The 19,812-nt window shown below is 38.6% G+C and overlaps 1 protein-coding gene across 11 annotated transcripts in view; it reads right to left on the bottom strand.

Annotated features, from left to right (window-relative positions):
• Positions 1–19,812, bottom strand: part of MAST4 (microtubule associated serine/threonine kinase family member 4) — a 354,406-nt gene that overhangs the window by 71,110 nt on the left and 263,484 nt on the right. For 7 of the 11 annotated variants that reach the window (XM_064140713.1, XM_064140716.1, XM_064140715.1 and 4 more), the window contains 4 exons: positions 16,251–16,333; positions 5,325–5,394; positions 2,560–2,580; positions 1,760–1,838 (listed from right to left, as the gene is read on the bottom strand). In XM_064140713.1, coding sequence (XP_063996783.1) covers positions 1,760–1,838; positions 2,560–2,580; positions 5,325–5,394; positions 16,251–16,333 — 253 coding nt within the window. The remainder of the gene's footprint in view (positions 1–1,759; positions 1,839–2,559; positions 2,581–5,324; positions 5,395–16,250; positions 16,334–19,812) is intronic. The other 4 variants (XM_064140714.1, XM_064140717.1, XM_064140722.1 and 1 more) reach the window with 1 other exon arrangement.

Below are 19,812 nucleotides of genomic sequence, written 5' to 3'. Positions count from 1 at the left end.
GATTCATATGATGCAGTGTACTTAAATGTCAAGGGAGAACTCAACAACAATCTTGCAAAAGTTAAGTTGTCTACGTCTACAAATGAGAGTGCTATATTTTTTTATTTAAAAAGAAATACAAAAAATGATGCAATATTGCTGCTTATTCCAGGATGCATACAGTAGTTGGTAAACTTTGATTAGAAAGAAGTATATGAACTAGAATTTCCATTTTAAAATTGAAGACCTCAAAAAACACACAAGTGAGGACTGAAAACTAAAACTGTGTTGTAATACATTTTTGACATAGGTTTTCACTTCCTTTCTAGCAGAAGCCTGTTTCAAATAATAGTGATGGGGTCGCTACGGCAATTATTTATTATCTGACAACCTCCTTTCCATCAATGTGTTTTAACTGAAATGCACAGCACATTTGAACCACTTGCAAGAAGGCATACAGACTTGCAGTATGGAAAGTGGTAAGGGAATTAACGTGAAACAAAGCAATTTTCTTGGCATAAGTAAGGTCTGCACAGGAAGGGAAGCAGAGGTCAAAAACCAGTGCTGCTGAGGAACTGTTCTTAAGGTAGGTGAAATCCCTCAACCTTGTGTGAAGTCAAGAACTGACTTGATTTTCCAGGAGTCTTTGTGAACAAAAACAAGAGCTGACCATAACATAAACCGATCACACTCTATCCATCTACAAGATGTGAGATTCAAATATTTCACAAGAGAAGGAAAACACACTTGGGGAAGAAAAAGTATACTTAAATTGTTAAAGAAAGATACTTTTCAGAACTTTGGTATCGGCTGTCCAGTAATACTATCATCCAGAAAACAGTACTTTTGTTACTCATACAAGCCCAAAGGTTGAAAACAAGAGCAAAGACAAAATTTTTGAAGAGTCATAGTTGAATCTATAAGGACCAAGCCCTTTACTGCAGAAGATGTAACTGTTAAAATGCCTACTATTTGCTATTTCCAAAACAGCCTTTCTTAACAGCTCGATCTACCCAGCCTCCCAGGTGTGACTATCACAGACAGATCAGCTGAAGGTGGTAACATGACCCAGTACCTCCTCTCCAGCACAGCGGCGTGTAAGACATGACAAAGTACAGGTACATACTTCTCTCACTGCCTAGCCTCTAAGTATTGAAGCAGGATCTCATGTGGTCCCACAGTTTACAGCACAAGTCAGATAGGACATCTACGGTGGCAGGGGGACTGATACGAGATCACATCAAAAGAAGTCTCTACACGCGAAATCTAAGAAATTAGACTTGCATTCATTATATGCTGTATCCCAAAGGATTCTTTTGTTCTAAATACAGATACCTAAAATGTTAAGTATCTAACTTACTATCATACATTAACACCTCACTATCAATGAAGAAAAAAGATGAATGAACGATTCATCTCTTAAGAGTTCTAACCTAGGATGGACAAATTGTCAAAGAGTGGTTTCTCTGTTATCAATGCTCACTTCAGACTTGATATCTAACTACTATTTGGTTAAGACAGCACATCTCATCTCCTATTGCTCCAAAGGACAAAAGGGTGGTAAACACCACTCACTCCCAAAAAATATTTCCAAGCAAAGCACACATTGCCTAAAGTTTTCTTCTATTTTAGTGAAGTAAAGCAGTTCTGTTTCTCATATTAATTCAAAGTCTGTCCACAGTCCAAAACCTACGCTGCCTCTTCCTAAGAGAAGCAAGCTGAGTTTGAGAAGATGTGGCACGCAGTAGAAATCTGTCACCCCAGTAAAGTGGATACTTACAGAAACAGTCGAACTGGGAGTATTTGTACCATAGCCAGAAGAAGGCAGAGAAGCCAAAGACCAGCGGCGACCATCAGTTCTGTTGTGAAACCAAGGTTAGTAAAATGAACACTGCAGTATTCTAACAGAAAAATGTGGGAATGTTTCCATCTAAAAGTGCATTCCAAAAGCATGAAACAAACAGAGTTTTACATAGGATAAACTTTCACAGAGAACCACAACAAACAATCATTCAGCAAGCACGACAGGTTTACAGTTTTTTTACTAGCATGTTTTTCTGGGAAGAAAGTCTACAAAATAAAATAACCAGAAAGTGAATTAACACATCCACAGAACCGATATTTTGCTGCCACACAGAGAAATGGATGATACATCATCTTCACAACTCTCAGGACCATCAGATGAAAATTTGTAAGAGGTAAAAAATTGTGAACAAATGCAAACCGCAATGCTCTAAATCACAAAACAACTACCACAGTGTGCTTGAAATACAAGGGTAGTGTTTTCATAAGAAACATCAGTACAGGGTACAGGCAAGCTAGCAGGCTAATGTCAAATAACTGCAAAGAATGATTAAGTGAAAACAAACTTGTTAAATGTTAAGATACATAAATCAGGAAGAACAATTTTGCAGCAAAATTCATGCTCGCTCAGAGTAAATTAGTAATCACAGCTAAAACTAATTTGTTCTTCACTGCTTGTGGTAAGCTACACACAGCATGGAACTTGAACATTCAAAGTGGCAAGCTAAAACACAATTATGGGAGCCACGTGTCGATTTTTGAGGATGTAACTTTTACCTGTCATTTCGGTGCCCATGACTGGAGTACAATTGTATCAAATATGTTAAAAAAAAAGCAAAGTAATATATAAATAACAAAGTAGTACAAGTTTTTATTAACAAACAGCATGAGAGTAGGGCAAAGGACAAGCTCCTTTTTACAGCCACTACAAAGATCAGGTCTGTTGAAGAATAAATCACTCAAGTTTGATTTACATGAAAAAAAACCCTGTAATTCCATACAAAAGAATTTAGGTTGTGTCAAACCAGGAGCCTTAAAGCTCTTGGTGCACCCTCCCTATACTTCAAGCTGTCTAAACAAAACCTTTGCTACTCTTAACACCTTGTTTTCTACTCCCATTTTTTCATTCAGTCTCTGACGCTTTGAATACATATAGAGTGAGAAACGAAACTACTGTACATAGTGCTAAAATATAAAGAGAATATGTGCTACAGTTGACTGCTGACTATCAAAGACTGAACTCTCAATCAAACTTCCTCCTTCATAATTTAATTTTTAATTCATTAATTCTCCTCCCTTCTCCTCTTCCCCCTGCTATGTATGAGCTGCATCCAGATGACTGAACAATTCAAAAAGAAATTTTGGCTCAATTGTGCAAGCCAAACATATTAATAGTTGAAAGAACAAGCACTTGAAAGGCATTTAAACATGGGTGAGTCCCATATATTCTGCAACTTGAGACGAAGTACTTTGCTACTGAGCTACTACGCAGCAACTGTCACCTACCTATGGGCATGCAGATGCCGGACTCATACAAACTATCAGGAGGCCTAAGCAGTAGCTACCAGAGGCTACCAGGTGGGTCAAGAAAGGTGATTCTCCTGCTTGCCGCTGAAGCACCTAGGGAAGGCTGCCTCCATTCCAATGCACTGGCTGGCAGCAGGCCACCTTCTTTCTGCAGCTCTCTTTTCTGATGAGCAGATGATGAGAAATAGCTAAGCTGGGGTGTCCTCACCTCTGCACAATGTCCTTTTGCCTTTCTCTCTCCCTCCTTCATATTTTTCCAACTTTTTGGTAACTTCACTGACTGGGAGCAGTGGATAGAAAAAATATTAATACATTTTATACCACCTCACCTCCAGCTCCTTCATAGATACACACACATGCTGTCCTACCCTCCTTTGTAAAAATTTACAAAACAGAAAAGGCAGCCTGAAAACTGCTCTCATCACCCACAGGTCATTTTGCTACCAATGTGCATGCTATCACAGGTTATATGAAGACAAGTACATGAAAAATACCATATTAGTCTGAAAAGTTCATATTAACACTGTTTTAAACTTAAATGCCATAAAGCACTTTCAATATAAATGTAGAACATAATCAGCTTCTGTAGAAAATTGCTCAAAATTCCACTGAAACAGTGAAATATTTTGAAATCACAGAAAATTGTGTCTTGATTAAAGAATTCAGAGACCATCACAGGGCTTCAAAACCAGTTAAAATCTAAACAAAACACAACTCACATTCTCCCCCTTAATTTTGAGGTTTTGAAAAACATAATGATATAAACTTTGTTGATTATGGGTGGGAAAGGAAAACTACTTCCTCCCCACTGCATTTCTAAGTAGTGTTTGGTCTTTCACATGTGTTTTTACTATTACACGTTATTTTGGGATTTAATCAATCTTCCTAAACACAGGCTTAAAAGCATAACCCATAAAGACACAGTATCTTCAGAGTAAGGAAAGCTAACAAGACAAAATAAATCCAAAAGAAATACTCAAAGGTACTGATGTAAAAAGTGACTTAAAAAGTGACATCATTTGCTATTAGAAACACAGGCAAGATATGCTGTCAGAGATTAATTATGTATTCCTTTTATCTGAAAGTGATTAAAGTTTTCTCTACTCTGCAACTTTGAAAAAAGAGTTAATTCATTTCCTTGACCTAACTTTTGAAGGCTTGTGTGTGGTATTTCATGGAATTTCCAAAATAAAGGAAGCAAAAGGATAGCAGCACCTGTTGCCGCACTGTAAGTACAACAACTCTGTGCCTGGCAATACTTAATGATAGAAGAAAGCCACCGCATTCCAATTTCATATTTTGTGCATATGCTCTCAAGTCAACATATAAGCTGCCTACTCTCCAGGATTAGAGTTAATGAATTTATTATTTGAGGTAGGCTGACAGGGTGTTAAGTGACAGGAAACCACACTGGCATGAACAGGCAATCTCCTGCGACACACTGTCAACTTTGCTTACAGCCTATTTAATAACAATTTACTTCATAGGTTTCTTCAATTTAGATCTTCACAAAATCCTATTAGTATTAACAAATCCTTGCCACACTCCTATGACAGAGCTGCCTCAGTCATACAGGCAGTGAGAGAGGTCAAGGTCAGGTAATAAAGCTATGGTAATGGAATTGCTGCCACCAGTAGAAGTTAGGCCCTGATCTCAGGACCTCTCCAATACTGCTGTTACAAACAATGCACTTCTTGTATTTTGAAGGAAAAAAAAAACAAATGGAAAAAAAAATCGAGAATATAGCTTGAAATTCCCCCATAAGTCAGTGGGGGAGTCTATGTCTGAATTGGATCTATTACAATTAAGTTGTTTTTTTTTAATTTCAAAGATTGCACTCTATCAGTCACCTGGAACAAACTGATTGGAACTGAAGTTTAGGAGTGTTTACATAAGCAAGACAATTCTCGTTATTTTAAGTGATGTATTTGCAATTGTCTTTCTAATACATGGGTTCAACAACATCTCCTCTATGCAAAAATCTATGCAGCATACTACAAAAAAAGCCCTCTTACCTTCGTGCAAAAGAAAAATGGGCTGAGGCACTGGGAGAGAAATTCCTAGGGCTATCTTGAGGGCTGTTTCCTGTTGGGGAGGATACACCAAAAAAGTATTATTAGGGGAAAAGAACTTCACTAAATATATTCAGACATATTAATCCAAGCATTTTCAAGCAGTTTAGAAAAACCCTCTAGCCCTTCAGTTTGAGAACTGTCAAATTAATCTGAGAACTGCAGTTTGAAAAAGGTTGATTACAAGCTTCAAAGAAACACATTTGATGAAGCAAAGTGGGCTTTTTAATCACACAGAGCATCTCAAAGATAGAGAAGTAATGATCACCATGATTTATCCCTTACAAAAAGTCTCTGCAGCATCTCCGAAGGAGTTTTATTATGATTTTTTTCGTAGCTCTAAAACAAGCAAGCAGGCAAAACACATTGAATTTTACACTTTTCTTTACCCCCCACCTTAGTTCTGCTAGACCAAGGCACAGAAAGGTGACCGTTCTTTGTGACAACATGAAGCAACTGCATATTGTACAGGTTCTAACTTCAAAGTCTGTTACTTCTCCATATTAAAGCACCCAACCTCCTGCTGAGCAGCAGGAGTGTAGAAAGAAGACACCTGCCAAGAGCTGCTCCTGCCACCTCTGAACCTTAGCACCTCCAACTAAAGGAGCCAGTATCTTGAGATGAAATAAAATGAACCCTGAAAAAAAATGAAGCTCTCAAAATCCCAAACTATATCAAAACCTGTAAGGATTTGATCTGAAGTATCATTGGCTTACATCTAAAAGTCAATCTTTCCTTAAACAGGGAACAGACTGCAACAAAAATAAAGAAAAATAATGTATTGGTTGTAGCATTTTATTTTTGGACAAAAATGAGACCATAACACTAAGCAGTAGAGCAAAAAGTTCATATGTAACCAATTAGAATCAGCATTTAATTTTTGAAGGTAAAATTACTACCTGCATGTGGAAATTCCAGTACAACAGTGAGTCCTTTAAAGGACTTCAAGTAGTCTTGATTTCTATTCAAGTTTTGAAATTCCTATTGTATTTACTGAAGTGATGTTCTTAACAGATCACATTAATTCTACATGAGAAATTGCAATCACAGAACCATTAGGTAACAAATGTAGAGGACACCTTTCCTCTTCCACCTCCACCACTCCTTTTTCCATGTAGAAGCAGATGCAAGATATTTTTCAGCTACACTTTATTCGTGTCTTCACTGCAGGAAGGTGTGGTGTGAGAGAGGTGGGAGTTGCATGAAGAGGAGGGAATTTGAAACCACAAGCAGCACAGATTTCAGTCTTTATTTGGGAACCTACACATTTTATCCTTTTCTGAATGAACTACAAACATGAGAGCACTGAGGTGAACTGTTCATTTAATTTAACAGCTAACTAGATTTCTTTGGTGCTGCCAGAGCTTGGTTAATAAAGACAAGCCAAAACCTCCACGTTGTAGCACTATGCAGACAAACCAACTTTAGCTACTGCACTAGAAGGAAAGGGGCGGTAAAAAAAAAGCTGTAATCTGGAATGTCATAGACTTAGAGGAAAACATGGCAAAGTAGCTACCATAAAGTCTGAAGAAAAGCAGAGAATTAGGTTTTATATAGTAAGACATAAACAGCTTTTGACAGAAAATAACTTGAGAAATCAGCACAGCAGGGTTTGTAAACATTCTCTTCCTCCAACAGCTAGTTTGAAGTTACATATATATATATATACACACATTTAACACCATGACTACCCATCCATCAGGCAGAACACATCTGTTGACTTCACAAAGAATAAAAAAAAATGTGGAAAAATATGGTAATTTTACAGATCTTGCAGTGGACTTGAGGAGACAAATCTGCAACCACCTTACTAGAATCAACGAAGATCACTTCCTTATAAACAAAACTTACGAAGTCAAAGTCTTACCAAGGAAGAGTTACTGTTTGAAAAAAAATCAATTTGTAAACAGTTTCCAATAGCTTATGAGCTTTAAAGGTGACAAAACTGATAAAACTGTATGCACCACACCCAGTTACTACATTCTACAGGTTTCTCTAGAAATTGAGGGACATAAGCCTGGAAACAGAATGAAAATCCAGACATAGACAGACTTAAAAAACAACTAATGCAATCATAGGTTTAAGGGGTGCTGTTCCAGAACAGCAAGAGAGGTTAGAAGCAGTCTCCCATACATGACCTTCATTCATTATGCATTTATCCATACACCTGCCAGTCAATACTGGAAGACTTTAAAGAAAAGAAATATTCCAAAAAACAGTGCTAGCTGAACTCTGGGTCCACACGTGCAGCACTTGCTTATTAGGGAAATCCTGCTGCTCTTTGAGTTCTGCTGGCTGCTGTATGTGTTTCAGTCCCGGGGTTATCTCTATGCTGCTGAGATTACTGTCAGTGTTTCTGACCTAGGTAAATGTGACCAGCGGTCAGGCATTACGTAAGTGATTAGCTTCAGCATCCTCTGGGAAATCAAATGAATAGGCAATCAACATACCAAAACAATACTCTACTTTTTGACAACACATGGGGTAGCTCATTTTGCAAGCAGCTATTGTTAAGAGAGCTGTATCGAGGCTAATTAAACTGTGACTGTTTTGCAAGCAGCTTCAAGAACTCCTGTGTCTTTACCACAGAGGGAAGATGTCTTAAATTTTTTAAGAAGGCATATGTTAGAGTCACTGTACGTTATTAATGCATTTTTAATATCTGTCTAACTTAGAAAATACAGTTTCAGCTGCAATGACTTTTTGTTAGTACTGAGAGAATAACAGATTCATGACTGTCACCCCAAATTCCTGCTAAATCAAAGACAAATACAGCTTGAAGTCTTAATGCCATTATTCCATAATCTTTTCAAATGAATCACAGCATATCAAGTACCACAGTCATACAACATGCCCATGGGTCATATGTTCCTCTGTGCCAATTTACTTGGTGGTGTATCCACAGTGTGAAGTGAACAAGAAACCACACACCACGTTACAGTTCTGATTTTCATACTATAACTAACAGGGCCAGTCAGCAGAACACACAGCTGTCCAGCAGAATAATCTAAAATACTTCTGTAGGTGCTTTCCACTAGGATTCAAGGAGCTCAAACTATTTAAAAACCTGGATTAATTATGCCTCAGACCAGCAAAAGGCTTTCCCATGTAATAGCAGGGAAACTCCGCACACTCCTTAAATCCTTTTGCCAGGATGCTTTGCACTTTCTGACCACTACTCAAAATACTAGTAGTGTCCTATTTCAATAGGACTTAAAAGTCAGTTCTCTTTGCATGAAAATTAACACATACACTGTCCTTAAACTAGAAGGTGCTCTGAAGTTGCTGTGACTTTTAGTTTACCCAAAAGGAAGACTAAGTGAAGTTTTATTTTAGTAACACCATTTCCATTATTCTACATGTGAAAACAGTCAGAATAACAGAAATATTGTACAAGAGATTCTTCTTTGCTTCAACTACTCAGCATCACCTAGCTTGGACAAAAATCACAGGATTACAGTAGAAACTCAGGAAAACTAACTCCAAATTTGATGCACACACACAAAAGCTGAGAAACATCTAGGCAGACTGAAAAAAAATCCTAGAATAAGGACTACAAGGGAAAGTAAGACCTTCTTGGCCTTAAATTTTGCTTTAGGCAATGGCATCATATAATCTATCATATAATCATACAATAAATGTATTGAATCTAACAGGAAAGGTCACATTGTCCCTGACATAGTAAGCACATGATTTTTTTAGGAACCCTCATGTTCTTGTGTATATATGGCTAGCATGCACTTCTCTTCCCATTTGACAAAGACATTTAGATGACAACACATTTTTCAGTCTTCTGTTGCTCAGGCAAGTGAGTAGCACTGAATCACAGAATATATTTCCTTGGAAGAACATTTGAGATCATCTAGTCCAACCTTTGACTCAGCACTGAAGGGTCAACCCTAAACAATGTCCATAAGAACCAGCTCCACAGGCTGCTGAAACACCTTCACAGGGATGACAGCTCCATCACTGTCCTGGGCAGACCATTCTAACACATAAGAAGTCTTTCAGTGAAGAAATATTTCTTAATATCCTAAACCCCCCACTGGTGCAGCTTGAAATCATCTCCTCCAGTCTTGTTGCTTCCCACCAAGAGGATGAGGCTAGCCCCTCCTTGCTCCAAGTTCCCTTCAGGTAGTTGCAGAGAGCAATGAGGTCTCCCCTCAGCCTCTGCTTCTCCAGACTGAACAACCTCAGGTCCCTTAAATGATCCTTTTAGGTCATGTGCTCCAGGCCTTTCATAAGCCTCATTGCTCTTCTCTGGACACATTCCAGCACCTCAATATGCATCCTAGAGTGAAAGGCCCAGAACAGAACACAATACTCAAGGTGTGGCCTCATCAGTGCTGAGCACAGGGAAACAATCACCTCCCTGTTCCTGCTGGCCAGGAACACTCTTTCAGTCTTAAGCAAAAAGCTCTCACATTCTATTCTGTCTGCCTTTCTCCATACCTGATCCCATCTGAATGTGTATGACGCAAGAAGTATTCCAGACAAAATTCAACCCGATCGTACAGTGGCATGAAATCTTCCCAAAGTCAGTTCTTCCCTAAATGCCTTTTAAGAGAGGAGTCCACAGCCTAGAGTAGACATTCCTGCTACTGATCTTCCAGCACAAAATGCTGCCTGTAGGTTATGTAATTACACACTTCTTTATTCCAGTTCTCGAGACCACTCATTCACTTCCATGGTTTCCCAGTGCTGTTTCATACTTGATTACACCCAAACTCGCATGAGTTACAGTAATTCTATGCCATTGTCATTTATGAGATTTAAAAAGCCTGTCCACAAAACCAAAACCTGATGACTCTACTGATAATAGCTGCTCTCACTTTATAATATTTCTTATTTTATCACAACCCCACCTTCTCCTCTTTAAACGATTTCCTACTTATCTTGCAAGTATTATGAGCTGTCATATTAACTGTCACATGGTGTCTTGGCAGCACCACATGAAACATTTATTAAATTAATTACAGACAAGTACGATTTACAGCATTGCTCCTAAGAGCCAAACATTGTTCCTACAGGAGATCGAAACAGTACTACATATGACCAAATGCAGGGTGCTGCACCTGGGTCAGAACCACCCTCACTATCAATACAGATTGGGGGATGGGATGATACACAGGGGCCCTGTGGAAAAGGACTTGGGGGTGCTGATTGACAAGAAGCTGGACATGAGCAGACAGTGTGCAATTGGAGCACAGAAGGCAAACTGCACCCTGGGTTGCATCAAAAGATGCACTGCCAGCAGATTCAGAGAAGTGATTCTGCCACTTTACTCTGCTCTAGTAAGCCTGCACCTGGAGTACTGCATCCAGCTCTGAAGCCCTCAGTAAAGACATAGACTTGATGGATCAGATCCAGAGGAGAGCCACAAAAATGATTAGGGGGTTGGGGCACCTCTGCTACAAGGACAGGCTGAGGGAGCTGGGGTTGTTCAGCCTGGAGGAGAGAAGGTTCCATGGAGATTTAATAGCAGCCTTGCAGGACCTGAAGGGGGCCTGCAAGAAGGCTGGAGAGAGACTGTCTGCAAAGGCCTGCAGTGACAGGACAAGTGGCAATGGCTTCAAACTATAGAAGAGCAGATTTAGATTGGATGTTAGGAAAAAGTTCTTTACAATAAGGATGGTTGAGCACTGAAAGAGGTTGCCCAGGGAGATTGTTAGGTCCCATTCCTGGAGATATTCAAAATGAGGCTCGACAGGGCTCTGGGCAAACTGATCTAGTTGTGGATGTCCCTGCTCACTGCACAGGGGTTGGACTAGACCTTTTGAGATCACTTCCAACCCAGGTGATGTTATCATTACTAATCACTAGGGGTTAGTATCACCCACAGGAACAAGTTCCTGTGACTGCTGAGATGGTGACACCTGAATGCCCTGCTTACTGGTATTTTCATCACTCACTCTGCAGGCTGAGTGGAGCAGAATGACCTGCCTATGAAGAAGTAAAAGCTGTAAAAGCACATTAATGACCAGGACATCAGATGTTGTCCAAACCAATGCTGCAGCCCTTGTCTTCCTTCCTGCATTCCTGCAGCTCCAAATGTATCCAGAGTTCATTCTAAAACCAAAACAATCTCTCAGAAGCGTTAATGGTTTTCAGCCCAGGTACTAAAGGTAAAGGATGTCCAAACAACTAACCGAAGACAGTCACTAGTAACTATGAAGGTCTGAACCCAAAGAAATTACCTGGTGTATATTTGTTCACTGTTATCCTAAGAAAGACTTTATGCCAGTGAAACCTGGTATTCTTGAAAATTTTCAAGACCTTTTAATGTATGTATAAGGCACAGTGGAATATTTCAACTGAAAAGCAAAATCTGACTTTTTACTTCATCTCTGCAGGTAGGTATATGTCTTACAGAGAGGAAAAGCATTAATTATCATTTTTGCTAATTAATAGAGATCAATCCTGGGTAGATTTTAAATAGCCTGATAATCTGGATTCCTTTCAGCTTGAATAGTCTGTAATAAAGAGATAATGACCAGCAATATCAACTAGGTACAAGAACCTAGTCCACTTAAACATCCAATAGAACTATTTTTATTAAGAGCAACAGCAGGCTTTTCCCAGAGATGGGTGGAGTACTCAACAGTAGGGTGTACAGTAGTGGGATGCAGTACCCTAGGAGAAACAGATCTGGCAGAAAAACACTGACAGTATGAAGTCAGAAGCCAAAATGGTTTGAAAAACCATTAGCTATCAGGATTATGCTTAATATGTCCATCTTTCTGTATGAATTACTCAAACCACAGCACTTTCTGTTTCAATGAGTTAGGAAGGTGCTCAACAAGGAACTTGTAAGCACTTGCTTTCCAAAACCAAATCAAAGTGACATTAGAGTACATCTAAACCTTGCAAGCAGCCTCAGACACCTCCTTCCCTATCACTCACCTTGAAACTATGTCAGGCTGATACCAGACTGTGATGTGCCAAGACCAAGTTCTGTTAATTTTTCAAGACATGAAAAAAAGTAAAAATGTAATCTTGCAACATATGGACAAAAAAAATTCAATACTGTTATCCCTATCCTAAAATGCTGTTAGGTATACACTACCATGCCTAGGCATGTCAATGAAGTCCCAGGCTTGTGCTTCCAGTCACATACAGAAAAGGACCATGAGACAGACTTCTGGAGTCAGGATCTAGCTGGCTGGCAGATGAACATGTTCCTGACTGTGTTCAGAATAGCTCATCTTCCTACTGAAGTACTACCTCTACTTGCTCCAGAATTAGAAGGAAACTCTTAAGAGTCCTTGAGATCACCAAGAAACAGAGAAGGTAAGAGACAGGGATTAGAGTATAATGAACTGGAACTCACATAGCCCAGATCTTCACTACTGCTTTTGATGGTTTTGTTGTGGTTTTCTTTTTTAAATACTCAAAGAAGCATGTTAGACTTTTTCTGAAGGAGGAATAAAGGTTATGAAGATAGACACAACAGAAATGAAAAGTGACAAGGATAGCACATGAAGAAATAGAACTGAAGAAGTTAGAGAAGTTGACAGCCTGGGTTTGCTGCAACCTTTCTCTTCTATAGTCAGCAAGACTACTGTACAGAGCAAACAAAAAATGGCATCAAAAAGTGTGCTGGAAAGTTGTTAAATATTTCTAAAGACAGTTGAGACTGAAAGAAATTCTCAATGGCTCAAGTTCTCAGCTTTACCATTTGCCAGACCCACAGAATCAACCAGACTGGAAGAGACCTCCAAGATCATCCAGTCCAACCTAGCACACAGCCCTAGACAATCAACTAGACCATGGCACTAAGTGCCTCATCCAGGCTTTGCTTGAAGACCCCCAGGGGTGGCGATTTCACTACCTCCCTGGGCAGCCCATTCCAATGGCAAATCACTCTCTCTGTCAGGAACTTCCTCTTAACATCCAGCCTATACCTCCCCCAGCACAACTTGAGACTGTGTCCCCTTGTTCTGTTGCTGGTTGCCTGGCAGAAGAGACCAACCCCCACCTGGCTACAATGTCCCTTCAGGTAGCTGTAGACAGCAAGGAGGTCACCCTTGAGCCTCTTCTTCTCCAGGCTACACTCAGACTCTTGAAAGGCAGATCCAAGAATTAGTTTTTTCATTTGACAGCTCAGTGGTAAGTATTTGTTCAACACTGCTTGAAGTTAGATTAGCTGCTAGCCCACTGAGCCTAATCCTTTGCACCTGCACTCACCTGGGCAGATTCCTTGCATGAAACATGAAACTGCAGGAAAATATTTCTAAAGCATGACTCTCAGATGATCTCTGTATTTGGCACAATCTTGCCAGAAAGTATTTGCCAAAACCACATGCTATTACCACACTTCAGCTAAAGGTAGTCTTTTTTCAATGCAAGCATTAATATTTTGCTGCACACTGAGCTTGCTCCATCCTCCTATACAACTGGATGCTTCCCTCTCTTCTGCTTCTATTGTTCCCTCCTCCAAGAGAAAGCATAAAAAAAATATACGAAGGTGTTGAAAGAGCATCATCTCCTGTCCCTCTGAGACTTGGAGCTGTAATACATACAGGTGGACTGGTGCAGGCTGCAAAATAAACACTTCTGTTCAGAGACCTTTTCCAGCAGAATCTCAGCATTGCCAGCTACTTTCCGTATCTACTCAAAAAGACCTTAAAAATCATCTAGCTGGACAGGAAATACACCGGATTCTCTCAATGGAGTCAAGGAAGTTTCCCTGACTTGGAGTAATCCCTCCCATCCAAGGACTGCCAAAAAGCTTAAAGCCAGCAGGCCAGAGAGCACACTGTGTCTTTTGTCACATCTCTCCACGGTACTTAGAAAGAAACCAGGCCTCCAGTACAGGCTGCCACAGAGAGTAGGGCTGCTATCTGAGTGTACAGATCTCAGTGCAGGTAAGACCAGGCGGCTCTAACAACAAAAGGAACATAGCATCACTAAAAATCAAAAGGAGTTATATAAACATTTGACACACTGAACTACTGTGTATATAGATGAAAATGCAAACTTCAGTGGCTTTACTGTGCTCTTAGTCTCAAAACATACATCTCTTCTTATGTGTATGTGAATTAAGATGACAGTGATTCAAGGCACAAATACAAAAAACTGTGCATAGGAAATCAGTTCCAGGCAGTGTCTGATCACTAGAGAAAACACTGATCACTCAACAAAGCAGAAACCCTGTTGAGGGTGACACTGAGCATGCTTTAATCCTGAAGAGGACTTCAGCCAGATGAGCTAGAAGCCAGTGGTTGTGTGAATATTTACTGTAACTATACACGGATGCAGTAAAAAAGAGTGCTAGCCAAACACATGCAAATATTCATCACAGATATGAGATTTCATGGTGCTGCTGAAGTGTTCAGCACACATACCTTGGGAGAATTTATAAATATTAAGAGAGTCTACTGTATCCTGTGTAACTGCAGAAGTTGCTGAATTTCCATGCTGGATTTTTGAATACACAGCACACTGCTGAGTTTAAGGAAAAGAACAGCTTGCACTTAACCTGTCTTCATCCTTTTAGTATCAATTTTCTATCTTCAGAGCCACCTGTTAACAGCCGTGACATCAGAAGTATTATTTCCCTTTTATGCCTTGAGAAATTGATTCAAAAAGATGAAGCAACTTGCTGGAAGCACAAGCCCACTGTCAGACAGGAATGCTTCAGCACTTGTAAAATACACGATCTATATTCAGGTCCCAGGTAGAGTGTGCTTGTCACTCCATACTGCTGAAGCCTGCTAGGCATCACTGGTCTAAGCTATGCATGCATAGCAGCAAACATGCTAGTTCTCACAGCAAGCATTGCTATTGATTTCATCAAGTCAGCACAGCACAACTAAGGTTGCCTTCTGTGGTGACTACTGATCTCCTGTTCCAAATGCCTATTCCTGCATTTGGGGGATCCAGAGAGGGATCCCAAACATTCCAAATTTTAATTTTTCAGTTTTAAATCAGTATGTACCATTTTTGCTAGTTTTAAATGCTCTGCTACCTTGAACGCTTCACAAGTCTTCATTTTGTTTGGATTTCAGGTTGTTATAGCCTGCTGCTAAGGGTGAAAAACATCACCATGTTTTCTCCAATAATGTTGCTTCCATAAGAAAACTGGAGATGCTTTGTTAGAAACTCACCATTCTTTTCAAATATTTCAACTGAAACTCTGCACTTTCTATTTTAGCATCCATTTGAGAGCAGGTCTTCAAAGCATTTAGTGTTATTGCCTACACAATGATTGGTGTGGTGCTTTCATTTTGGTGTGGAGCTACAGCCAAATCCCAAAAAATATAGTAAATAAATGTTTCAGGAATTGTGTTTTGATATGATACAAAATGTTGTATTTTTTAAATTAAGACAGTAACTATCAATAAAATATTGATTTAAGGACTTTCATCCAATCTTTACATGCTTCAGGTGACTGAGAAGTAAACCAAAATGACCATCAGTTTATTGCTGTGTAGAGTGAAGCACAGAAATATCCAGCAACATGCCTAATATCACAAATCCTAGGGAGCAAAAGCACTAGGAATAGAACGTAATACCCTACTCACCGACTCCACTACCTTTAGCATGTGTGCAAGTTATTTTACATCCTTTTCATACTGAACTAGGCCCAGAAAGGAAAGGGAGGGGAGAGAAAATGCATCAGAATATTAGAATGAAAAGTGGAAAAATAAAAAATAGCTGCATGATCCATGACAGGTATCTCTGGACTGCTTCACACTGTAATGCAGAATTTATGACCTAAACATAACAGAAATTCAGATAGACATGCAACTTTTTGCTGCTCTAAACAGAGCAAAGAAGGTACCTGGGTGAAGAATGTTTTGCTTTCTTACACAGACATTTTCAGAATTCACTAATAGTAGTAATAGCATCAACATAAAAAATCACCTGCATGAGCTGAGAGCGGTGAATGAGGCCGAGCTGCAGACTGGCCATTGCCTATCAAACTCTTCCTGTTGCTTGTTCTACAACTGCAGGGAAAAAAAGAAAGAAAAGACAACATCAGCATCAGAACTACAGTGTGCACTACACATGAACATCTTGAAATTCTGCTACTTTGTTCCTTCACTTCCCTAGTCTCCTATTAAAAATCAAAGCTATTGTTGTTTTCGAAGGCATGTCCAGGAAGTCTACAATCATACTGGGTAACAGCAAGGGCAGCAGTTTCCAAATAAAACACATCATGGATACTTTTTGTGCTTTGGTGTTTACTGCTCTGCACAAAGACTAGCATTCCCCCATAGAGACATTTACAAAATATTCTTCCCTGAATACAGCTTTTGCCATACTTTTTTACAATATACAGAAATACACAAGCATGATGTGAAAAACAGCTCCAAGCTTAGAACCACCATTCAGCAATTTCTACTGCTTCAAATCACATGCCACAAAGAGCAATGATTTATCAATCTGAGAATGACACAATAATTATAAATCTAATTATTGAGATAAATATCACATCTGTGCCTTTTGTCAATGGAACAGATGATGCCTAAGAAGATGAATGCATCTTTTTTACTCACATTCTTTTAACTGCAAAGCCACTAATTTCTCACATTACAAGATTATTAGGGGAGATAAATAGTAAATTAATGCAAATATTAAACTTAGGAAAGGAGACATTTTTCTTAAACACATTATAAAGTTTTTAAATATTTGTTGGCAGAACTTTTTTTCTTTTTTTTTTTTGCATTTTCTGCTATTGTGAATATTTTCCTAAACATAAATCCCTACTACTGCAAACATTTATGCACAAGGAAAACAGTATCTTCAAGTGAAAAAGACTGTAACCATGCAAAAACTTCAGTGCATATGCTTATGTATACAGCACAGCATTCAGATGTTTTTTTCTGAAGAGGTTAAGAAGAAACACAACAGATGTAAAAGAGTATAAATTCATATATAAAAGCATTTCACTAACCCAGAAGGTTCCAACAGAAGCAGATTTATATAATATTTCAGGATGTCTCTAAACATTAATTTTCTAGCATTATGATCTCTACTTAGTAGCCAGAAGACAACACTGCTTAGTAAATCAAGTAAGACATAAATGAAACTATGAAGTTTAGTAGCATAAACAGCTAAGTAAAATAGATTCAAAACTAATGCAAAGAAATACTGAAGACGAGGAAAATAAAAGAAAAACAAAGGCAAAGGAAGTGCTGAGTATGAAAGCAGTATAGAAGACATGTCCAACATGCAAAAAATCAAAAATACTAAGACAAGTATCTTGAAAAATGTTTTGTGAAGCAGCAAGAGCACCAGTCCCAGCTGTTTAATGAGTTGATACAAATTTCATTTGCACAATGAATTGCCATATCACCTAACTATTAGTCAACTAAACAGTGAGTTCACTCACAAATATGTACATACGGCTAGAGATCTATGTATTAAAAGAAACCACTAAATGATTGCAAGATTCGTATTTAGAGCACTGGAGAAGCCAGAACCTACCCAATATATAAACTGCAATTTCTGAAGTGAACAAATATGAAGAAGTCTTAAAATATGAAACTATACACATGTATGTTTAGGAAGAGCTCTGTATTAAGCCCAGATTTCTATGATTACTTTTAATAATCTCAGCACTTTCATCTCCTTATTAAATGATGAAACCGGAGCAAATATTTTTTGTTAGACAATTATTTCAAATTTGCACCACTTTCTCCCATCTCTGAATCCTGTCCAGCTGAAGAGTCACACACGATTCTTATGTAAGAACAGTTCAGTTTTCTCCTTTTGGCTTCATGCAATGCCACTCTGTTTTTTAGTACTTTTTCTTGTATGATTCTAGGACAAGCTTCACTTTATTTGCTAACCTTGTTTTCAAAGATTGAATAACTGCTCCTTTGCAGTTCTCCAACCTAAAACTGAATGCAGTAGAAATTTTTAGCATTCATTAAACATTTGTTACAGGACACCTAGACTGCACCTATGCATGATTATATGCTGGTATTACTACAGCATCTGTAGTGCAGGCCACTGTGGTGGGTTAGGAACTTCCCCCCCTGCTCCACGTCTTCTCCATCCAATTTAAAATTTACCAGACCAGCTTAGATGGCTTAGAAGTAAGATAAAGCTGTATTTTACAGCAAAGCTAAATTTGCAGGTATATATACAAAATATATTTACATGTATTTACAATTATATACAACTCAGAAATAATACAGAAATCAAACCTTCCCCACCTTGGACAAAGAAAACCCAGAAGGGGCCAACACCTCCCTCTCTCACTCTCCAAATAGAAAAGAACCTAAGCTCCATGTTATCGAATCAAAGTTAGTGGATGAAATTAGAGAGAAGTGAAGGAAGAGCAAACAGAGGCAGTTCCCAAGATTCAAGAATAAAGAATTTATACACTGACTTTTTTATACCTCTTAGCAAACCAATGAATGATATAGACTTTGTTATTCTTTCACAACCAATGCCCTCCTCATTCAGATTTTGCACTGAATTTTCAGGAAAGTATCAATTTCTCATATTAGGATATTGCAGTGAAGTCATAAGCTACCAGAGACAGCATTAAAAGTCATATGACTTTAAAGCAGTTTTGTGTGGCTCAAGCCTTACCTCATTTCCTGTCACAAGGAGGGAATACATTTGAAGCATCTAATCCCTGGACAAGTTCTCAGCAAAACAAACATTAAGTTCCACCCTTCACTGAGCTTGTACAGATAAGGAAAAATGTTACTGATAAGCCTGCATTGGGAATCATCTTTGGAGCAAACTGAGCTCTATCACTTTTGCCAGAATATCTTGCATAAGTAATAGCTTTCTCATATTCACTTCCACATTAGAATTGAAATCTTACATTCTTCAGGTGAAGTTGCTACAACACCTTTCACAAGCCATTAGCAAAAATATCAAATTCAGGTTATTCTTATCATTTTTTTTTTGGGGGGGGGGGGGGGAGAAGATGGGGGAGTGGTATTTTAAAGAATTACTTCAGACATGTATGCTGGCATTATCTCTAATATCAAGATCTTACAAGACAAGCTTCCCCAACTGCCATTAAGAACAAAAAATATTTCCTATTTGCTCAGACATGGGTGCAGTCCTATGGATAAGTTATCTTTATTACTTTCAAATTAAATGTTGTATTGAGAAATAGAAAATAAAAAATATGACCTCTCCTCTATTCTTCTTAGCAGTAAGGTAAGATGTGAATCACTGCATGGAAAGACAAAATCCATTCTAGAGCTCTTGCTGTATTTTGGGGTTTTTTAGTTCTGTTTCATAAACATTTTGAAATGATGTTACCCATCCTGTACAACTTGTGAAACAGAACACCTTCTCCAGAATAATGCTAATACAGAAGAGGGTCTTTGTGAACAAAAAAAAAATAATCTTCAGAGAATCTTGAAAGATGATCTTATCTCCTAGAACACCATGAATGAGAAGCAAGGTTGCACTACTTAAGTATCAAAGCATTACTTACTGAAATGTATTA

This window comes from Pogoniulus pusillus, chromosome Z (genome assembly GCF_015220805.1).
Source record: "Pogoniulus pusillus isolate bPogPus1 chromosome Z, bPogPus1.pri, whole genome shotgun sequence".
Taxonomy (NCBI): domain Eukaryota; kingdom Metazoa; phylum Chordata; class Aves; order Piciformes; family Lybiidae; genus Pogoniulus; species Pogoniulus pusillus.
The sequence above is the reverse complement of the archived record's forward strand: the minus strand, read 5'-3'. Positions and strand labels throughout refer to the sequence as shown.